A 22,698-nucleotide genomic window follows, 5' to 3' on the forward strand; every position below is an offset into this window, starting at 1 on the left:
GGTGTGAAGTTTCCTGAGAAGGAACTAGTGTGGACTCAACTCAAAGAAGATCGAAATCTTTGGAAGCAGAGACCCTTAACACGTCTGATGCAAAAGTCAGCTGCAGATGATGTTCGCTATCTCCTTTACATTTATAAAAAAATGTTTGGAAAATTGGAACCTCCTTCTCGATGGCGACTTGCTGTGAGAGGATCGCGAATTAAATAGCTGCGGACAGTGAACCTCGAAGGGCCAAATACGTGAATCAACGGTTGGGCTTCGTCTGACGTGTCAATAGGATGACCGTGGTATTGTTCTAAGTCTCTATCACGGATTGAGTCCAAGGTGAGTTGTTGTCCTCTTCATCTTGTGCGAGTCTCTCTGCTCTCCACGCCGTTGCGAAGCTGTTCTGCGGTGCTTCTGATTCTCCAGACTTAGGCAGCCGTTTTTGTAAGAAAATTTAGTTGCAAGTTCAGATTGTGTTGCTGGTGCTATAGGGGCTCTCCTCTCTTAACATATTCACTAAGTCACCTGACACATGGATTCGGGATTCGTGGTGTCGGATTCGGACATGTTGACCCCCCCGAACAGGACATGTAGGATTCGTTATATATTATTTTATTAAATATATATATATATATATTAAAAATTAAATATTTCTTTCACAAATTTTAATTAATGATACAAATTTATTGATTTCAAACATAGATCTTCATCTATAGCTATTAGCATGCATAGTACGTACAAAATTCAAATACATGTCAGTGGTACTGGTCACATAAATGATAAATCTATTAAATCATGATTCATAATTCATAACTGAAAGACAACTTACAACTACAAGATAGTAAGATAAACACACTGACCACTGTAGTTTTCTCATTAAGTCATCAAATCAAAATGTGTTACATAGGTAGTGTTGGTGTAATGCCAATGGCAAATAGAAATAGAAAATATAAAACAACTACAGGTGTACAAGCCTCAAGGCATCAATCAGCATCAGAATCAGCATCAATGTCCTCATCATCATGGTCCCCACTGCTCTCCTCTGCATCCTCCTCCTCCTCCTCTGTATCCATAGTCGCCTTTGCATCTGCTGGTGTGGAGGTTGACCCCTCTAAGTCATCAAATCTAACAGGCTCTAGCACTGGATCATTGAGATCCATGTTGGCCAATCCCAACTCAACACTGGTGTCCAGACTCATATCATTAGGAAAGACATCCCACATCTTTGTCTTTCCCCTCAACCACTCTTCCCTTTGCTTGTAAATAAGACGAAGGTTGGTGTGCACATACACCATTGTCTCTGCCCTGGACTGCTCAAGCCTGCTCTTCTTCACACTATTGAAATTCCCATATGTGCTCCAATTCCTCTCGCAACAAGAGGATGAAGTCACTTGAGAGAGGAGCCTCATGGCTAACTGCTGAAGAGGAGGGCTTGTTGCCCCATGATTTTCCCACCAAGAATAGGGATTCTTAGCCCCCTGTCTCTAATCACATCATAACCTCCAAATCGACCACTGCCAGTGGAAAACTCTGCAAAGGCATTCTCCACCTCAGCAAGCAATGCACTATCCTGATAAATCTGCCTGAATGCCTCTTTCCTCCCTTGTGAGATTTCACCATCCATGTGAGGAGGGAATCTGCGGGAGGGTCCACCATTTAGCCACTCATCTCTGTAGTATTTGGGGTTCAATGAGTGAGCCAAACAATGTAAAGGTGTACAATTCTTGTCCCATCTGCTGACAAGAATATCATGTATGGTATCATAGAAGGCCTCTGGTGATGTCTCATACTCGGGGCACTCACTCTGTAGAATAATGCTCCTCACAGACTCAATCATGGAATCCCATCCCCCATAAACCTCTCCTAGGATGGGTTTATCTGTATCTGCAAATCAAAGCAAAGAAATGATAGGGTCCATGATCCAAATAATTAGATCTACCCTCTCCCACCAAGCATCATCTAGCACTGTGTCCTTCACTCTTTTAGAGGCTACCTAATCTGTCTTTCTCCAAAAAGACCAAAACTTAGAAATAACCATGGACTCAAGAGCGGTCTTGACCTCCCTCAACCTCTTCAACATCATGAATGAAGATGCAAACCGTGTATCAGCAATCTTCAACAATGATAGACTGGTGTACTCCTTGTAGATAGTGAGGGCATTTGTATGATTTTGCACAAAGTTACGGATATGTCTTGCATCCTCAATAATGCTTCCAATCCAAAGCACATCATAAGCAATGGATTTCAGTGCTAAGTTCAATGAATGGACAATGCAAGGTGTCCAAAACACTTGTGGATATTTAACTTCCACAATCATGCCAGCAGCCTTGCAAACAGGTGCATTATCTATAATGATTTGCACACAAGAATCAACACCTACATCTTCAATAACTTTAATAAATAACTCACCAATAAATTGTGCATCCTTGTAATCGCCAAGTGTATCCACTGCTTTCATGAAAACTGGACCACTCAAGGAAGACGCCATGAAGTTGATGATTGGGTGTCGTGCTGGATCTGTCCATCCATCAGAAACAATGCTAACCCCAGATGTTGGCCATGATGCTACAATAGGGTCAAGCATTTTTTGCACCTCTTTTTTTGCCTTCGTCAACAATGTGGTTCTCAACTTCTTTGACCCAGGAGGCACATACCCTGCTAGAGCCCCTTGAGTTAGAGCTCGGCACATCTCAATAAAAAGAAGTGAACGTGCAACATTAAATGATATGAAGTTTTGATAGAAGAAGAAGGGAATGGTGAGATCAAGCTCTTCCTGTCTCTCTTTTTGGAAAATCTTGTCCATTGGACCAAGTGCTCTTCTTTTTTATGCTTGTCCCCCAATAGAAGTAGAACTCTCAAATGGAAATTTGGTGGTGGATTTCCTCAAAAATGGAAGGGGGTCTTCATTCTTGGGTTTTCTTGATTTTGAAGCCACATGTTCCATACCAACATTGGCCTCCTTTTCCAATTCTTTTCTCTTTTGTAAAGAAACAGCTTTACAAGCTCCAATCCCACAACCCGGTAAAGCCAACAAATGTGATTTCACATGATAATATGTGCTTTTGAAAGAAATGTGACAAAAGTTGCATTTCCATTGCACATTGCCTCCTCCCTTTCCCTTGGTGTTTGACCCATCCTCTCTTGTGACATATTTCCACAATGGATATTTATCATTGTCTTTAGGTCCTCCTCTTCCCTCAACATTACTTGCAGCAAACTCTGATGATATTGGGGGAGGAGGGGCATCTCCACCCATGACATTCTTGCCCTTCCTTTGCCCCCTAACTGCTGCCTTTGATTGAGCCATGAATACTGTAAGAGAATGAACAAAGCATGCACAAATTTGTAAACAAAAAATCATATACAAAGTGTTGTAAGAAATGCAAAAAAATGGAGGTGAAATGCACTTACCTGGTGCTTGAATCTCCTTGCTAAATGCTCTACTCCCTTAACTTCTTGCTGCAAACCCTTCTCCACTTGCCAACAGCTCACAAAACACTTGCCAAATGAAAATATGCATGGCTGTAAGGAGCAAATACGCCCTTTTCATACCTACGCAGGTCACTTTTTTCGCCTAGCGAGTCCTGGAAAACAGAACACGATTCCCAAAATCGTGACACGCTGCCAAAATTGTGACATGCAGTCGGATTTGACGTGGCAAAAAAGGACACAACGTGTCATGGATTTTGGACACGAATTTCGAGAGAATCGTGTCAGACACGGCGGATTCGGATTCGTGGGGCCTATAGGACGAATCCAGTTACTTAGAAAAATATACTTTCGATGGACCTCAGCATCCAAGCTCTTGCTTTCCTTGTTATAACTAGCAAAACGCTTGTCGATGTGAGGAATATCTAATCCTCCATCCAAAGCACCCTTCAGAGCTCCGAAAACTCTGTTGCTAGTGGTGGTCCTCACAAGACCTACATCCAACAAAGCTCTGAATGGTAATGTTCACTTTTACGTTGCAAAAGAAAATCAGTAGATATAATAGCATTCAACACACAGAGGCAATGTCACGAGTTTCTTATCTATCGGTGGGCATACAGTTAAGAGCTTCATTAACAGAACATAACAACACTTAGGATGTTTCTGGCATCTCAGGTCCGTATCAGTGAAATTACAGTATCGAATTTATTTGCAGCGACTCCGTTACAACACATTTGGATGTATAAAAAACACACATATCATCTTAGGCTTCCATCTAAGTCAAGATCAAGCCCCGCGAAGATGGTCTTTAGCTCTTCTATTCATTCCTCTGAGAGGCTTTTCTTGCAGCCCGTGGGGATTTGGACAAACAATCTACAAACAATCTAAATAGATATGTGTTTTTGACATGAGATACACAGTTATGATCAATGACATTGCTGGCACAATTTCATATTCTATAGAAACTTGCATTTGAAAGAAACAAACATTTAGTATCAGAATACTCCGACGCCATCGAAACTCTACTAGACAGCAAAAGCACTTGTACAAGCTGTGGCTGGTGAAGCATCTTGTCGTTTATTAGCTGAAGCATATTTCTTGGTAATGAATCTGAAGAAGTCCCTCCATAAAAGCTCAAATGTCAACCAATTTAATCCGCCCTGACCAGAATCAGCACCAGAACTTTTCCCAGAGAAGATGAAATAGATATTTTCTCGCTTTTCTTCAGTTCTTCAAACATGTAACGTGGTGAAAGACAACCCATGGCCAACCAAGGTGATATCTTACATGAGAAGTTTGCACCATACAAACTTTCTCCGGAACCATGCTTACCAAGCTTGTTGGGCTGCTCTCTACATTCTACAACAAACTTTTTAAGCCTTTGCAATGCTTCTGATTCACCTCCAGCAAGAGATGCATTAGCAGTAGTCTTGTTATCCCCATTTTTCTATATCGCAGGGTTTCACACCAGGGTTCATCCACGCTCCGTGCATCATATCACAGTTGGGCCATTCCAATGCATCAACAATCAACAGACATCAACGCACATTCCAACATTCACTTCATTATAGCGCTAGAGCAACGTAGGCACACACCAAACTATTCGATGCAGAAAGCAGAGAATAATGACAGGAGAATAGGAGTATGGTAGAGGTGTCAGGATGAAGGGGAAACAAAGGGCGTTACTGTGCATAAGATAGAACAGAATGAAAGATAATTATTTGCGAGGAATTTTTATGATAGCTACACAGAGAGCAGCGTATTGGGGCGTTATGCTGCAGATTTCAAAGAGCAGCATTCAACTTGGAGCAGCTGTTAGGAGTAGCGTTACCAGCAAAAAAGGTACACATAGGAGAGGCAACGGATTCTGACAGACAGTAAATTAATGGAGCGTTACAGATAGTGGGCAGAAATGGGATGTAATGCACAGGCTGACGAGAGGGCAGATGGGTCAGGTTTCAAACCAGAGGAGCGCCCAAGTGGAGCATATTAACATCATTTCTATAGCTGGATGACTGACCAAATAGAGAAATGACAGACAAATTCTAGAAAATTTGAAAATGCCCAAGCCTAAACTTGGCTCACAGTAATTATGCAGGGCAGGAATATGCCTGCTGCTCTGATACCATGTTAAACACACACATGGCAGCAACAAAATATGAATGATAAACAGGAGAGTGCATTTATTATTATCAAATAATATATATTTATAGTACATTGTGTGACCGTTGGGTTCTACATCCCAAGGTCTCTTGGACTTCCTTAGTCTATTCAGCTTCCACACTAACCCATAGAGTATTAGGTGTCCAACAAATACATGGGATCTTGTTCCTCTTCCAAAGATGCAAAACTTGTTAGATGCAAATGGGTTTACAGAACCAAGTATGGACCAGATGGAAAAGTTGATAAACATAAAGCTCGTCTTGTTGCTAAGGGTTTTTCACAAGTTGAAGGTATTGACTATATTGAAACCTTCTCCCCTGTTGCCAAAATGAACTCTATCCGCCTTGTTCTTTCCCTTGCTACCTCTTTCAAATGGGAAGTCAATCAGATGGATGTTAAATTTGCCTTCGTGCATGGGGACTTGCATGAAAAAATCTATATGGAACAATCCACTGGATTTATACAAACAGACTCCAACCTTGTACGTTGACTTAAGAAATCCCTTTATGGTCTCAAGCAAGCCCCGCGGGCTTGGTATGCCAAAATGGATAGCTCTCTTTTAGAAACTGGCTTTTCTAGGTGTCATTTTGACAATACTGTCTACACCAAGAAAGTGGGCAAGTCTCTTATCATTCTTGTTCTTTATGTTGATGATCTTATCCTTACTAGTAGTGATCCCAACCTTATAAGCCATGTGAATTCCAGCCTTAAAAAGAAGTTTGAAATGACAAACTTAGGACACTTGCATTATTTTCTTGTTCTTCAAGTCTTGCAATCCAAGGAAGGTATTTCCCTTTCCCAGTCCAAGTATGCCTGCGATCTTCTACGCCATTTTCACATGGAAGATTGTAAGCTAGCCCCTTCTCCCTTTCACTCTGGAGCCAAACTTTCAGTCACTTGTACTTCCCCTGAAGTTGATGCTACCTTATACCATCAACTTGTAGGAAAACTTTTGTATCTGACCCATACTCGTCCTGGCTTTTCCTATGTTGTTGGCCTTATTGCTTGGTTTTATTTAAAACCCACGTGAAAGTCATTGGAAAGCAGCTAAAAGAATACTTCGTTATGTTTAAGGTACAGTTCAGTTTAGGATTCATTACAGTGCAGAAGCATCTCCTCTATTGGTTGGTTTCACTGATTCAGATTGGGCTGGTGACCCTGAGGATCGGAAGTCTATTGCAGGTTATGTGTTCACTCTTGGTTCAGAACCTATTACATGGGCTTGCAAGAAACAAAGTGCCATTTCTCTTTCTTCAGCAGAGGTAGAGTATCGTGGTGCCGTAGAAGCTAGTAAGGAAGCCCTGTGACTTCGTCAGATCCTGTCAGAGTTTGGTTTTCAGCGGCAACCTTTGACTACACTTTGGTGTGATAATCAAAGTTCGATTCAACTATGCAAAGATGTAATCCAACATCAACGCCGCAAACACATTGAACTGCACATGCACTTCATCAAAAAGCTCATTCATGACCATGTTCTTGAAGTGCAATATTGTTCAACAGATGATTAAATTGCAGACATCTTTACAAAGGCTCTCATAGAGGCGAAGTTTACTAAACTTCGATTTATGGTTGGAGTTTAGGAAGTTGTCATTAAGGGGGGATAGGCTCTAATGCCTCATTCCTTCTCCTATTGTGTCATATTTGTACATCCTTCAATCCTATCCCAAGTTGTTCTTGGGGGGGATGTTAGGATATTTCGACACATAGGAAATAGGTAAGTATAACTTGGTATAGTGTAGAGTTAGGTAAAGTGTGCTTATTTACTATGTACTTTTGTAACTTACAATCCTGTTGACCTCTACTGGTCAACTACCCATGCAGTACATCCCCCTTTTCTTGGCAAAAAGGGGCAGCACCTGATCAGCATGTCCGTGCCATCCTGCCATCATCAGCAGCTTGATCTTTGTTATTGTAAACCCAGTCTGCATGTATTGATTGTAAATAATCTTAGCAGACATGAGTCATGTATGTAATTTGCCTAGGTGGACCTAACTTTCTGATGATAATCTACGTTCCGGAAGGTTTTTCGTCTCACCGATCCACGGATCGGCAGAGTTTTCCTTCAAACCTGACCCCAAAGCCGGGATTGATTTTGTCATTGGAATTTTAGGAGAATCCTAGTGTGTTGATCTGCTAGATTATAGTTGTGTCGCAGAACTGGGTGATTTGTGAGGGTCTATGTTAAAGGGGTTTTCTCCCTTAAGATGTAAATTGTAAAAGTCATGATGTAATGTGTCTTGAGGGTCGAAAAATGTTTTAAATCCCCTCATGAGTCCTAAGTCCTAGGTCCTAGGTGATGTCTCCGAAGGCTTAGTTCGATGATCCATTTTAAAATGAATTAAAAAATTAAAAAATGAATAAAAAATAATAAAAAATTTAAAAAAAATAAAGCAAAAACCCTAACTAATAAAATAATAATATTTTAAGTGAATAAATCGACGGATGAGATCAAGAGATGTCTTGATCTTCATCAACGGTCGAGATCATTTCTGCATGGATCACTCGAACTAGCCGTTGGAGGCATTTCCTTTAAGTAGGGTGCTAGGGGTCATTTCAGTTTATCTGATCTGTGAGTCTGTACTGAAAAGCTCTCTTGTAATCTGATTTTCTGGTTAATAAAAAGACTTTGGGGTCCAAATCGTGTTGGTGTTACTCTCTGGAATTGCTGTGAGATCTTTAATTTTCTGCATATTTCAGTTTTCAGCCATTAATCATAGCTTGTTTTTAGAGTAGTTTGAGCACAGGTATCTTGTTCACCTGCTAGGGTTTGAGGGCTGCTAGGGTTTCTGAAATAATGGCAGGTATCTCCATTATTTTCTGAGATCTAGCAGCATTCTTTCTCTCTGTGCTGATGGTTGCTTGAGATGTGCAGGGAAACTTTTTAGTGAAGGATATTTGTGGGCGTTTGGGGAAGTTCTGGGCTGAACCAGCCGACTCCCACTGGCTTTTCTGTGCAGAGCCCAGCTGATTGTTCCCTGGGTTAATCATTCAAAGTTTCTTTTCTGTTTTACATTGAGAGATTTTCTTTCTGTTCACAGTGAAGTTCAAAATTTCTGATATATTGAAAACATTACTGCAATTATTGTCAAATCTGGCATTTCAGGGGCCAAAAATCTGTAAATTAATTAGCTGATCTAGGGTTTCATATTTTGCTTTATGCGGTCTTCATTTAGGGTTTAGGGTTTTTAGTTTATTTTCTGGCATACTTCAGTTTAGTCTCTTTTCTTTTGGCAGGTTACAGGTGCAGGTTCTGAAAAATATCTCAGGGTTTCATGATGCAATCTCAGCAGGTTGTCCGCACACAGATCCGACTTCCCCATGCCTCCTTATTGCTCTCATTTCACTGTTTTCCCTTCACGTTATCCGCAGCAAGCTTTTTTGAAACTGCAAAGCCATAATCAAATCCCCACAACCAGAATCTCCATACCCACAGCAAAATCCACTGTTATAAAACTGCTTACGTTCTATATAGGCCAGCCTGCACACCCATTTCTCACCTGCGTATATCCTTTCGATTTTCAACTCTCACACAGTTTCATTATTTCATATGCCTGTCCGCCATCAAAAGGAAACGTTTGCACTCAGCTCCACGCACCTGCAAACGCATAAGGTGATCAATCGATGTGGGTCAAGCGATTCATGGTAACAGATAGCACCAAAAGGCTGTTACGGGTTGTATGAAATCATCCACGCGTTTCCTCAGACCACCGCTGTCACCTGTAATTGTTCTGAAACGATTTTTGATCGCCACATTAATCCGAGTTATGCACAGTCGACTGTACGAGGAGAAGTTTCAGTGTGAGCATCAGCGAAAAATTTCGTTGCTATACAGTCTTCACTCACGCAGATGAGCCACGGCTTTCAGCGTAGGTGTCAATAAAAATTTCGTTGGTACACAGTGGATATCAAGTATCATTCAACACCGGATTCCTCAGCACCAGACGCAAGGTATCCGCCACAGGTAACACGCCTAGGTCTCGATTTGATCAGGTAATCTGCGGCTCAGAAAAATCGTTTTGCTGCTACGAGCCAGGTTCCAAGCTGATAAATTCATATAGCAAGAACGATTTTCTTTTTTTTTTCTTCTTATGGCGGCTAAGCTGTATGCGTAGGTAAAGCGTATGCGATTTTGTGGGCAGCATTTAGACGTATGCATTTTTGTTTTTAGGTTTAGATTTAAATTTTTGTATAGTTTTGTTTTTTATAGTTTTTAATACTTAGTCATTAGATTTTAGTTTAGTTCAGACTTTGGTTTTAAATTTTTATTTTAAATTTTTAGATTTTAATAAATCGTTTTGTAGTTTTTTATTATATGAAAATAAAATATATATATATATATATATATATATATATATATATATATATATATATAAATAAAAAAGCATTTATTTTAATTTTTAATATAGTTTAGTTTTTCTAGTTTTCATTTTTAGATTTTAACAAAAAAAAAAAAAAAAATTTGAAAAATAAAAATTTTGTGGAAAATTTATTTTGCCAGTTTCAGTCTTTTTATTCATGCTGTATCTTTCATGCTGAGATCTAGATACGAAATAGATATCTGGTTAATGATTCTTAAATTTCACTGTTGTTTAAAGCATTGATCAAAGTTGCTGGATATCGTTATTTGATGAACTTTGTGTTTTACTGGATATTCAAAGCATTGTTCTCATTATTTGATGATAAATGATTGCTGTTTATGTTTCATGTTCTTATATCGTCCTGCAAGTAATCATTTAAGCCCAATATCATAAGGCACTGGTCCATCAAATTAATAAAATCATTTTAGTGCATCTCGTCTCCCAGCCCAACTCTTTGGCAGTTGGCCTTCATCATCTCGCAGGGTCTACCCCCCTTAGCCGTGGGAGACAGGCTTAAACGGAGAGATCGGGGATCAGAGTGACATCCCCCGGTCTGAGGGTTGTCGTGTCAATCCGCGCGACAACAAATCCGACAGTCACGATATGTAGTGATCCGACGGTTCATTCTCTCCTCGGTATTACCGACACTTGATCCGTGGCTTAACACCCGATTGGTCCATGGTCTCTATTTAAAGAGCAAGGAGGGCCATTTGTAGGGTAACCATTCATGAGAGAAGCTTATGTAATTTTTCATTCTTTTATTAATAAATTGTTTGAAGTGGTCGCATTGGCTTAGGTCGTGGACTGTTTCCCTCTTTGAGGGTTTTAACCACATCAAGAATATTGGTGTATTGATCTGTGATTTGTTTCTGAGCGGTGTCCTTTGGTGTTCTGTCTGAGAAACTTACCCTGTAAATTCCTACAACAAATGACTTCCTATTTAAAGATAAATCCTCCAATGGTTAGTTTGAGTGATCCTTGTCAAAGCAATCTTGACCGTTGATGAAGATTAAAATTTCTTTAATCTCATTCATCGAAATATTTAATTTTTGACGAAATTCGAATTTTTCAATTAAATGCATTTTAATTAACTCAAAAATTAATTTCCCCAAAATTTGACTTTGACTTAACCCCCAGGGATCAAAGGCTTAAAATTTATCAAAATAATTAATTTAACTTAGTCCTGGGACTTTTTAAAATTTAATTTTTGAGGACCGATGAATTTTTTCTATGGAGAATTTAAATTCACCTAGGACCTAGAATTAATTAAATTTCTAGCTTAGGATTTAAATTAATTTTTGCCAGAAAATTTAACTAATTAACTTATGAGGGGATAAATTATTTTTTCAACCCTCAATACACTTTACATCATAAGGGGGAAAACCCATTTGTAATAGACCCTCACAAACTACCCATTTCTGCGACACAAATATAATCCAGCAAACTAAGCAATTTGTAATAAAATAACCTGACCAAATAGTTAGGATTATTCCCAAATCACTTTTACATAGACTCGATCTAGAACACTAGGACTCACCTAAGATCCTAGTGACAAAATCCATTCCAACTTTGGGGTAAGATTGGAGAAAAACTCTGTCGACCATCCGAGAATCGATCGGTGAGACAAAAAAACTCACAGAATGGAGATCATCCCTAGAAAAGTAGGTTTAGCTAGGTTGTTATATACATGACACATATCTATTGATATTATTTACATTATACACATGCAGAAAGGGTTTGCATAACATCTTGGAAGTCAAGTTCATGATGATAGCTGGACGACACGAATGCATCGATCAAGTGCTATCCATTTTGCGAAAAAAGGGGGTGTACTTCTATGGGTTGTTGACACGTAGTGGTCAACAAGTATGAGCAAGAACTCGTGTGGACGCTCCCATCCCATCCCATGACTGATCCACTGGGTATGTCCACTCCAATGGCATGGCTGACATCCTCGTCAAGGAATTCCCCCGCTAGTAGCACTCCCTCAGTCCGTAATGTAGTGCTGCACACTACTGCATATAACCATGTATCCTCATGTCTCCTTGCATACAGCTACACCCAGTCCCACATCTTTGTGCACAGTGGAACCCTGCTACATGCTACTACATCATCTCGGATCAATTGGTATCCCTCCTGTATCGATGTGTTCGTCACTCTATGAGGGAATGCACTGAGATGTGAATCGCTCCTCCTACACCATGGTGCAACCCTGCACACCATTGTGCACCGCTGCATACCCCTATACACCCCTGGATATCAAGGTCTAAGACTGAGTCCATAGGCATCATCTCACATCCTGTCAGGGTCGCCATCTCCACTACCACTTTGCTAGTAAGCCCTTCACAATGTGAGCTATATCTCCTCATTTGCCCAAATAGACCTAAGTGGCCTAACTCCTCACATGCTAATGTGAATGACACTACTGAGCCTATCCTTAGTAGCTCTCGTGTGCAATATACCAGTGAGAGAGCATCATCTCCATACAATACCCTGTCTGGTGGCCTGTCGATGCCGCCATCTCCCACCAACTCCTGCCAGAGTAGGCTAATCATCCTACAATCCCATGTATGACCAACATGCCATGACAACTCATGAAATCTGCCTGCCCCCCTGTCAATCCATTCTGTCACTAGTGTTGTCAGGAAGTCTGTAGGGGATATGAAATGGTGTGTGTGCCCAACCATCGAGTCCATCATGCAGCTACTACCATCACCTACCAACTCCACGATGTGATGGAGAATCCCATCTGAATCGCAACAACACTCTGAACCTCTAGCCCCTCTGGTAATCCACAACCTCTGTTGAACTGTGGCCATGGATGCATCTAACCTCCTAACCAGCTCCACCAGATACCAACTCAATATCTCTCGCCATCGAATGCCGCGAGAGTGATTGAATGCATGAACAACCATACACGGAACCAGTCGCCCATCCTGCGAATGTTGCTCCTTATGTAGCTCATGTCGCCTCATCACATTGACTTGGTTAGTACATAAAATCTATCAGGGTAATTCTGCATCTCCCTCTCTGCTGTGCAAAGGTAGCCTAGCAATGCTGCAAGTCCCATCTATATAAGTCCAAAGAGAGTTACTATCTGGAAGTATTGTGGATCTATTGATGGTCTATGCATTTGTATGCCATAAATCACTGGCAGGCCCAAAAGATGATTGCTTGTCCTCCACCATGGGCTCATCATGAGTCATAACCCACCCCTCCATGACTAGCTCACGTCCCTGTGTGTGTTGTCCATGCTACTGTAGGTGGCTGCTATCGGGAACTCAATCATGGCTCCGGGGACCTCTGTGTCTCCTGGCACCTCAACTGGGAATGACACCTCATCAACAAATGGCTCTATGGGTGTATGCTCTACTCTCTCCATCAAGGTGTCAACTGGTGCTATCAAAGAGGTCTCCAACAATGGTGACTCATACGCCACACTCGGCATGTCTATGTGCCCCTCACCATCCTGTGTGTCCTCCTGATCAACCTCCTCCTCAAGCTCCTGACATCTAAAGCCTAGTCTCCACCAATAGAAACGCCCCCTGGTCTCACCCTCTAACTGTCCTCGTCCTGCCCACTCCCTTTGAGGGGGTCTAGTGTCCTTTCGGTCAAATCTCTCCACGAGCCTCTGTGTGAACTTTGTGTAGGATGTGATACGTGCATGACCCAAAGGGATCAACCCTCAGTACCACCACTCCATAGCATCTCCATCCAAGTGAAAAGTGGCATGTCTAATAGCATCTGCCTCCCTCATGGGGTTTAGCCAGAAATATGTGTCCAGTTCTTGTACCCATTTTCTGACAGAACTCCTAGCTGAACCATCAAAGTGGGTGCGGGTCATTTTTCCCTCATTTCTACTCACTCTCCCTTGAGCCACGCGTTCACCCATCATAGTGCATACATGCCCAAATCTTCCATGATCTTGTTGGCTACCCCTCAACTGGGCAAGATCATGCTTTGATACCACTGTAATATTCCAAATTGAAATTTACAGCAGATAATAGATGCATGAACTAAGCTATAGCAAATGAATTTTTCTACATAAGCACCAATTAATAAAACACAAGAAATAGGGCGAATAACTAAGCCATTTTATTAATGTGGAGAACTAAGTACATCAAATAATAAGAAAGATAGAACCTATGCTTGCTACAACAAGAAAGGCAATATCCCAGGTGAATATGATTGTACCCGAATGTTGGAGATGGCTCTGCTACCAAATTTGCGTCCACCCAGAAAAACTGTCGCTGTTGCTGGAAAGGAACTGTTGATTTAACTTTCCAAATTGCTCCAAAAATAATGAGAAATTAGCCACATGCACTACTCCACCAGTGAAATGAAACCCAGAAATATATCAGGGACCCAAGATGTGGAAATGGTCCCGGGGTAAACTATGCCCTCCTCCAACAATTTCTACTACTCGCTGCTAGATGGAACTAGGAATTCTGCCCTCATAAGTGCTAAGAATATTCTGTAAAATTAATCCTAGCCTCCTCTCACCAAACCGACAAAAACCCAGAAAGGGTTTGGGTTGAATCCACCGACCCCGGTGACTCCCAACAAGTGCAAATTGCTCAATTTGGCCAGAAAACACCCCACAATTTAGATACTGCTGAATAAGGCCCAAATCTACTTCCAAGAAATCCTCCCTAACTCCTATAAATTTCTATCCTCAATCACCAAGCAAATCCCAGTTCGAATGCTCCCCAAATTCTTAATCTCTGCAAGTGCACAAAAGTTGCCAGTAAATCCTTGCGCAGCCCTGGAATAGACAAAATCGGCCCTCTAAATTGCAGCACTCTCACCCCCTGCAAATCACCAAGGAAAAATTGTTATCCCTTAGGATAATTCTTTGTAATTTCTCTAGCCAAAACTCCACTGATTGCTAGCTTCTCTCATCCCCCACAAAATTATTTTGTGCCCTTCGAGTAGTAAGCCCCAGCTGAAAGAAACCTGTAAAATAGCTCCTCAATGATCCGGAATCAACTACCCAAATCTCCTAGAGTGACACTCGAACTTCACCAAAGGAAGAGTTAAAATTTCCGCTTGGAAATTCCTTGTGCTAAATAGCATGGTTGTCTTCGCTAAATAGCTAAAGAGAACTAAGGTTTGAATTATAAAATGACCAAAAGATATTCCACAAAATGAGTCCATCCTCCTTTTATAATTTCTCCTCATGCCTCTACACTCCTTTTTTAATATTATTTTATTGGTGGGGCCATTTTCCACTAAATCAAATTTGCCACCATTTAATAAAATAATAATTTGCCACTATTCTCCGATAAAATAATACTAGCCACCTTTCTCCAATAATATTTGCCCCTTTTTAATTAATATTACTAAAATTGGGCAGAATTCTTTAGTGACTCCCATGCTCACAGAATTGGAGATATTACATAGTGCTTTAAAATTATTTTTTATAGATTAGTGCTGACACTGAAACTCTGAGCACTTAAAAACTATTGACTAAAATTGTGATAATAGAAGCTAACAAGTGTAATATATTGTGAGGAATGATTTAGGTGAATTAACATTATTTTACACTAGGCAGTTGTCAAACACGCCAATGCCACACGCTTGAGGGGTTACGGTGCGTCGAGCCCATTACACATAGGTGTGGCATTTATGGAGCATTTATGATGGACAATTTTATGTTTTAGCATGATATCTTTGTCTTAAAGATAGTTTTGAAGGTTGGCTTGACACCTATCCACCTTGTATCATGGAGTATTGTCATTTTAAGGGATTTGGGTGCATTATTAGCATAATTGAAGAAAAGCGCTTGTTTAGCCTAGTATAAATAAAGGAATGCTCTCTTCACTTGAAATCATTGCATATTGGAGAGATATCACTTCTCTTGTCTTTTCTCTATAATTTACTATGGATCACTAGCTGAGCAGTTGAGTGACATTTTCTCTTGGGAGTTTATAGTGTGGATGGTTCTCTTTTATGGATGATTATTGGTGAACTTTGATGATAAATGCTACTAAAAGTGAGTTATCTTCCTTTGATTTTCTCTATTGTTGATGGATAAGGTTTATTAACTTATGCACCATGGTTAAGTTATTATTTTATCTCTTAATTCTTCTTGATCAAGATTTTCAACAAGTTCCTTTGAGGTGACCTAGGTTAAGATCCCTACCTTATTTGTTCAAGGAAATAGAAGGACGCTAGGATTAAAGGATTAGTCTCCTTTAGTTTCTTTGAAAACACATCCAACTCTTTTCTTTCAAAAATTTGTTACTCCTACACTCCATTAGCCCTTTGATTGAGAAAGACAGTTGTCTTATTTTGTTGCGTCAATTGTTTAAATCTCTAAAATCATATTTTTGCTTATTTTAGGGTTATAGGGTTTAACTACACCAAAATCATATATTTTCAACATTTATTGTCTTTGATGTATTGTTCTAAGGTTAAGGTTTGTTTGGAATATATTGGAGAAGCAAAACTGTCATTTTATGTGTATTTCGAACTCTAAATTAAGACTGACGTCTTGGGTTTAAGTGCTGGAATATGCCTTTTGATAATTACTCTAGGTGCATATGGGTCTATCTTTTGTAGCAAAAGAGTAAATTCATAGGAAAGTTCCAGTAGTTTAAATCCATGGTTGAAAAAAACAATGTGGTCAGAAAATTAGAACTTCAGGACTAATAATAGTGGAGATTATGTTAACCATGGGTTTAAGATCCTTTGTATCCAATTTGGCATTACTAGCAAAAACACAATGTACCTTCCACTCCTTGGTGAAATGCTGTTTCTGAAATGAAGAATTGCACTTGTTGAGATGACAATGCATGCATTGTAATAGACAGATCGATTTCAATGAAGTGGTAGCTTGTACATCTTATATCCTGAATTTCATTCCTGCCATAGATTTTGAAGCGCTCCATTACATGTAGATGTGTCTAGAATAGATGCACTGTGTGCAAACCCAAAATCTATATAGTGACACCATGATTGGAAGTACATCTATGGCAGGAAGGGAGTGAGTTGTTAGCAATACTTTAATAATTAATCGTTGCAGTGATAATGAGAATTATGTGATGTTAACCTAAATAAAGAATAAGCACGAATGATAGAGAAACAATTGAAGATCAAACACGTAATACACTATTATATGGAGCTTGTTCACCACTAATGCTCAACAACCAATGAAGAATTGTACCACTCTTGTAGTAACGAGATAAAGAATATCATACTACAACTCTCTCACTCATATGCCTTCAGCTGTGGGATTTCGTTTGTATAAATACCATCGTCAACAATATTAAGATAATCACTCACAGAGATGCTTGCTTGTGTCTACACACCGATTCAAACTATGCCTACATCATCAAAATACATCAAGATGATAACATATTTAAACCTATCATTGAGAGCAGGGGTACATCAAGGGACCTGCAAGGTGATTTACTAAGAAGTGTTAAACCGAGCTGAAAAAACCTTTTTATACGTAGCATACTTATTTTCTTATGTAACATGTTCATATTACTTTATGTAGCTTGTTCAACAACTGATACTCACATCATCTAGTTTTGGTACGATGTAATTTGAAACATTTGACTTTCTTGTTCTCTTTCATATGTTGCATTTTGTAGAATTCTATCGTTTTTGCTAGCATGGAAGATGATCTTATGAATATAATAAGTGCACTAATCTTTTGCTATGCTTTCTTTCCAGTTGTGCAGGGATGTGCATATATATTGATCGTTTGCTTTTAGAAGGACTAGAGGACATTAAGCAATTGCGAGCGACAATTTATCACTTCAAAAGATCTTGATATTGGATTTTAATTAACTTAATTAAGAACGGGGATTAGTTCAAAGTGTGAATCTCTAGTTATATGTATTTATTATCATTCACTTGATTCAATCTTTTGTTCATGATGCAAAAATTTGTCTTGACATTAATATAACTACTATAAAGACCATTATAAAGTTAGTTCTTTTCCCATAGTCTAATTTACAGTGTTTATTTTATGAAGAAATAAGATTTTTTAAAGTTTAAAAAGTACATGAGCGTTGAGATTTTTTTAAAGTTCAACAAGTACATAACCATCATTGTTGGAAACACTGAAAGGAAGGTGAATAAATATTTCCTACTATTTTCACAATCAGTTAGATTCTTTAATTATTCATATCATTAACAGAATCAAAACATAATATATCATCACATCACATCAACAATACACAACATATTTCATCCAAACAAGCTTTGCATTATATATGGTTTACATACAACAATTTACCAGCTAGGCTGGAAGAAAGCACAAGACTCCCCAAGTCTGAAGAGATGCAGATTAAGTCTGCAAGATTCTTCAGTCTCCTTTACAATCAATCAATTAGCCAAACCTTGTTGTTGCTGCTACTATACATTTCACAATTGCCTGCACACTTCACTGCTGCCACACTTTGTGATATTCCCACTTAGCGATATTGCCAAGGGAAATATCAATCTTGCTCAATTTTGTCTTGTTTCATGTTTTCACTTAGGAGATATGGGTTCAGAGGTCCCACATGAATTTTGGGATTAAGTGGGGGCCCAAACATTAGGAAGCAAGGGAAATATTGCGGCTCTAATGGAGCATGGGGGCCACCCCATGGAGAATTATGGCCCGCATGTGGAAAACACTCTCGTTGGAGCGAAGTTGGTGGGGAAAGTCGAGTTGGGCCCACATGGGCATCTTGGAGGCTCTTTGATAAATAGAACAAGAGGCACTCATTTTGGTCATTCATTCATCCATTCAGAAATTGTGTTTTTGACATAGCACGCTTGAGCTGAAGCCAAGTATGCAGTGTTCTTTAGCACACGAGTGTCTCCTAGTGGATATATCAACCCTTGCTTCGGTGGACTTACAATGCTAGACCAAGGAGGGAGTCCTACCTATACTAGTTCGTACCAATAGCAGCGAGTGCAAATTTGTGGGGAGGATTGGCAACAACAGAATAGGGACTACGTAGCTCTTGGAGGAGGCATTCTTGGAGGTTATGGAGTGAAGGGAGTTAGGGGCTGAAACTTGAGGTGGAGTACGGGGAAGTGTTGTGGGGGATTTTCCAACATTTTGGCAAAGCAGCACACACATCATTTGCTTCAGGTCACATCTTCTATTTGTGGAGGAAGGCCAAGCATTTGGGGTCAATTTTGGAGTGTCAAAACTAGGACAAACCCTTTCTGGGTTTTTCTAGGTTTATTGAAAAGAGACCAAGATTAATTTGGCAGAATTTTCTGGGCAGATTTGAGGGGTCAAACAATGGCCCCAACTCAGCGAACAATTAGAGGAGCTAGGGGCAAATTGGGCCAAAATTTCAATGTCAACATTTGGCCAATTCCTTTGTGGGTTTTGTGGGTTATTGGTGGAGAGCCCGGGGTTAATTTTTCGGAATTGTCTGGGCCTTCGAGGAGGCCCTAGCAGCAGTTCTTTGCAGCCAGCAACATATTTTCTGGGTAGTTTCAGCGCAAAGTTAGGAGAGAGCAGTAGCAAATTTGAGAGGGATTTCTTATTGTTCATTTGGGCTTAGCTAGCTTGCCTTGAGCAAGCCCAGGTGCACTCTTTCTAGCACCACATTATACCCTCTTATTTATTAATAAAATGGCTCAGATCAGTGCAGTTCATGGAGATTTCTGGTTGTTAAATGTCTTGTAAATTTTTGCATGTGTTTCTGGTATAATTTCTTTGTTTAACATTGTATATTTCCATTAGGAATATTACAGGTTCTTTTTGCTGCTGCACTCCACTACTACCACTAACTCTGCCATTGTTGTTGCTACCTCAATTTGCTGCCACATCTGCTTCTTCCACTGCTACACTCCACTGTTAGTCACAACTTCAACAAGGTCATTGCCACTATTAATCATTAAGGTCATTGTCACTGTTTGTTTTTCATATTGCCATCTTCCACATAGTCATACATCAAAGTTAAAGCTGCTATACTGCATGCATATCATTGCCATACTTCATGACACAAACTATAGATTACATCCCACGGTCTTACTATCTAATCATCATGGTCTTGTCATGTCGTCTCAGGTCACTGCCAAGGATAAGTCATACCTTTAAGCCAATCTCAAGGAAATATTAGCATAGCATGATTGTCACTGCCCAACATTATTACAACTGTCATGCCTCCAAGTGATATAGCAAGGATCATGTGTATATGAATGATGAATGCTGCCTCACTGTGTATGAACACTGAATGTTATTTCACAGTATATCAATCTGGGTTATAGTTCTTCCACAACAACTGAACCCTTCCACCATTGTCAAATTGTTATGTAAGTGAATGTTGTATATATGTCAAGGTTTTGCATTCAATATTCAGGACTACCCAAACTGAAACACTGCCATACTGTATATAACCACATCATACCTTTTTCATCATTCATAATGTAGATAACACCCTATGGAAGTCTAGTAAACATAAAAAGTTGTCATAAAAACCTTACATTACAGAGATTACATCAATAGAGATAGACTATATCAATTCGCATCACAAGAAAGGCGACTCCTCTACATCACAGAGGCTTGTTCTTTATAATGGTCCATCCCATCCACTGTAGTGTGAGTTCAAAACAAAGATAAGATGCCCATGACAAGAGCTACGGGAATGTCAACTTTAAACATAGAGATTAGTCATTCATTTTAATTCATCCAAAGCTACAGGAGGTGACGTTGTCCAATGTTGTTCTAGCCACGAAATTTGGTGGAGAGGCTAAGGCACATGAGATCTCTAATACCCAGAAAGGGTTTGGGCAGATTCTAAATAGTTTGGGAGATATTAAAATAATTAATATTTTTAATGGAGTCCCTATGTCTAAACTTAGGGAAATTAAAATATTAATGTGAATTAATATAAAATTGTGTTAGAATGGTCCAAAAGTCATGGATCAAGCCAGATCTAATCTTAACCGTTGATTAGGGACTTAATCTCGGCCATTGATCTGTCAACGAGAAAAGTATAAGAGGAGGGTTGAGGGTCACTTGGAGAACACACCAAGAGATAAAGATTTCAACTTTCTGGGACAAGGTTTGCTGAGGAAGTCAAGGGAGTGATTAGAGTTGCAGTTGAGGGGCAGTGATTACAGAAGCAGAGAGGCAGAGACACTGTCAGGAACTGCCGGAGCTGCCAGGAAATCTAACGCAGAGGGAAGAAACCAGAACTGCCAGGAACAGTCGGAACTGCTGGAATAGCCAGGAAAGCTGACGCAGAGGGCAGAAGCTGGAATTGTTGAAACTGTCAAAACAACCAAGAAAGTTGACGTAGAGGGAAAAAGCCGAAACTATCGGGAACTATCGAGAAAGCTAACACAAAAGGCAGAAGAGGCTGATGCAGTCCCTAGAGGCTGACGTTGCGGTTCTTCATGGGGCAGATTGGAGCTGAGGAGCTGCCGAAGTGTTTATCCAGGGTTTCAGTCAGAGCATCTATCTCCGAAGGAGAGGTGCTACTGCCGAGATTATCCTCTGTTGGGTGAGCCAGTTTTGGCACCCAAATTGTATTCAGAAACTGCATAATAATAAAACCCTCAGATAGCTACACCAATTTTTTCACATTGGGTTTTTCCGGGGACATTAGTCTAAAAAAACGATGTCACTTGTGAATTTGTTTTGTTTCCTTCAGTTGATGATCTGTGATGTGTTGAGCACGTACTTCTATTTATTTCCAGTATTTACATGGTGAATAACTTGTTAATTAACAGAACAACCTCTACCTTGTGGGATTGGGCGGCCTCAGTTTTCGGGCAAACTAACAGGGGCAGACTCAGCATCACCAACACTTTGAAGAATTGAAGGAAAGACTTCTCAAGTAATGAAATCATTAACAAGGCTTGGACTCTGGTTCCAGGCTTTATTATCTGGGATGTCTGGAAAGAACGTAATGGCAGGATTTTCAAGAACAAAACAAGCTCGACCCAAAACATCATTGTCCAAATTTTACGACAGCTCAAAGATACAGTAGGAGCCCTTATGTGGAAAATTCCTGAGGACCCTCCTTCGCCCCAGGATGCTCACATACTGCTGCAGTTGGGTCTCCATTCTCTGGTTCCCCAAGGCACTGTCAAGGGTGTGAGCAAAACAACTGTTGGTAAAGATATCTGGCAGCCTCCTCCTCATGGTTTTTTGAAAATCAATATAGACGGGACCTCTAAGGGCAACCCAGGGATGGTTGGATTTGGCGATGTCATAAGAGATGAGCTGGGGCGCATAAAGGATATCTTTCACAGTCATTTGGGGACTGCCACTAATAACATGGCGGAGCTCATGGCCTTAGAGAAGTGCCTGGAAATCCTGATGGAGTCAAATTTACACAACGACATCATTAAAGATGACTCTGAATTGGTCATTAATGCGGCGAAGAAAATGTGTGATGGAACGACACCTAGAAAAGTGTCAAAACATTGGAGGCTCTCACCAGTCTTTCAGCGTATTCATTCCCACTTGTGAACCTTGAGAACCGTTAGCTTCGTTCATGTGCGAAGAAAAGCTAATATGCTAGTTGATCGTCTGGCGAATGAAGGAGTGATATGTAAGAAAAGCTATATATGGTATCACTGGGATTCTATACCCTCTGGTGAACTGCGTGATGATTGTCAACAACTGGCAGCCAAAGACATGGTGTACTTCCAGACCATGAATAATGAGCAGGAGGTAGACAATGGTCTCTCTGGACCAGGGGTCTAATTTTGTTTGTGTGTAAGGTTTTGGGTTTTGTTGACCTTTTTGTTTGTTTATCATCAACAGGTCTGTCTTTTGTTGGTCTTTACA

General features: G+C 40.1%; 1 protein-coding gene across 5 annotated transcripts in view; it reads left to right on the top strand.

Annotated features, from left to right (window-relative positions):
• The window catches only part of LOC149156990 (uncharacterized), a 343,794-nt gene extending 325,843 nt beyond the window's left edge, over positions 1–17,951 (top strand). For 4 of the 5 annotated variants that reach the window (XM_089445493.1, XM_089445494.1, XM_089445496.1 and 1 more), the window contains one exon: positions 17,619–17,951. In XM_089445493.1, coding sequence (XP_089301619.1) covers positions 17,619–17,718 — 100 coding nt within the window. In that variant the 3' untranslated portion in view covers positions 17,719–17,951. The remainder of the gene's footprint in view (positions 1–17,618) is intronic. The other variant, XM_089445495.1, reaches the window with a different exon arrangement.
• The last annotated feature ends 4,747 nt before the right edge of the window (positions 17,952–22,698 follow it).

Source organism: Pinus tabuliformis, chromosome 9 (genome assembly GCF_031772625.1).
Source record: "Pinus tabuliformis cultivar Carrire ecotype Pingquan chromosome 9, CPIR1, whole genome shotgun sequence".
Lineage (NCBI taxonomy): Eukaryota > Viridiplantae > Streptophyta > Pinopsida > Pinales > Pinaceae > Pinus > Pinus tabuliformis.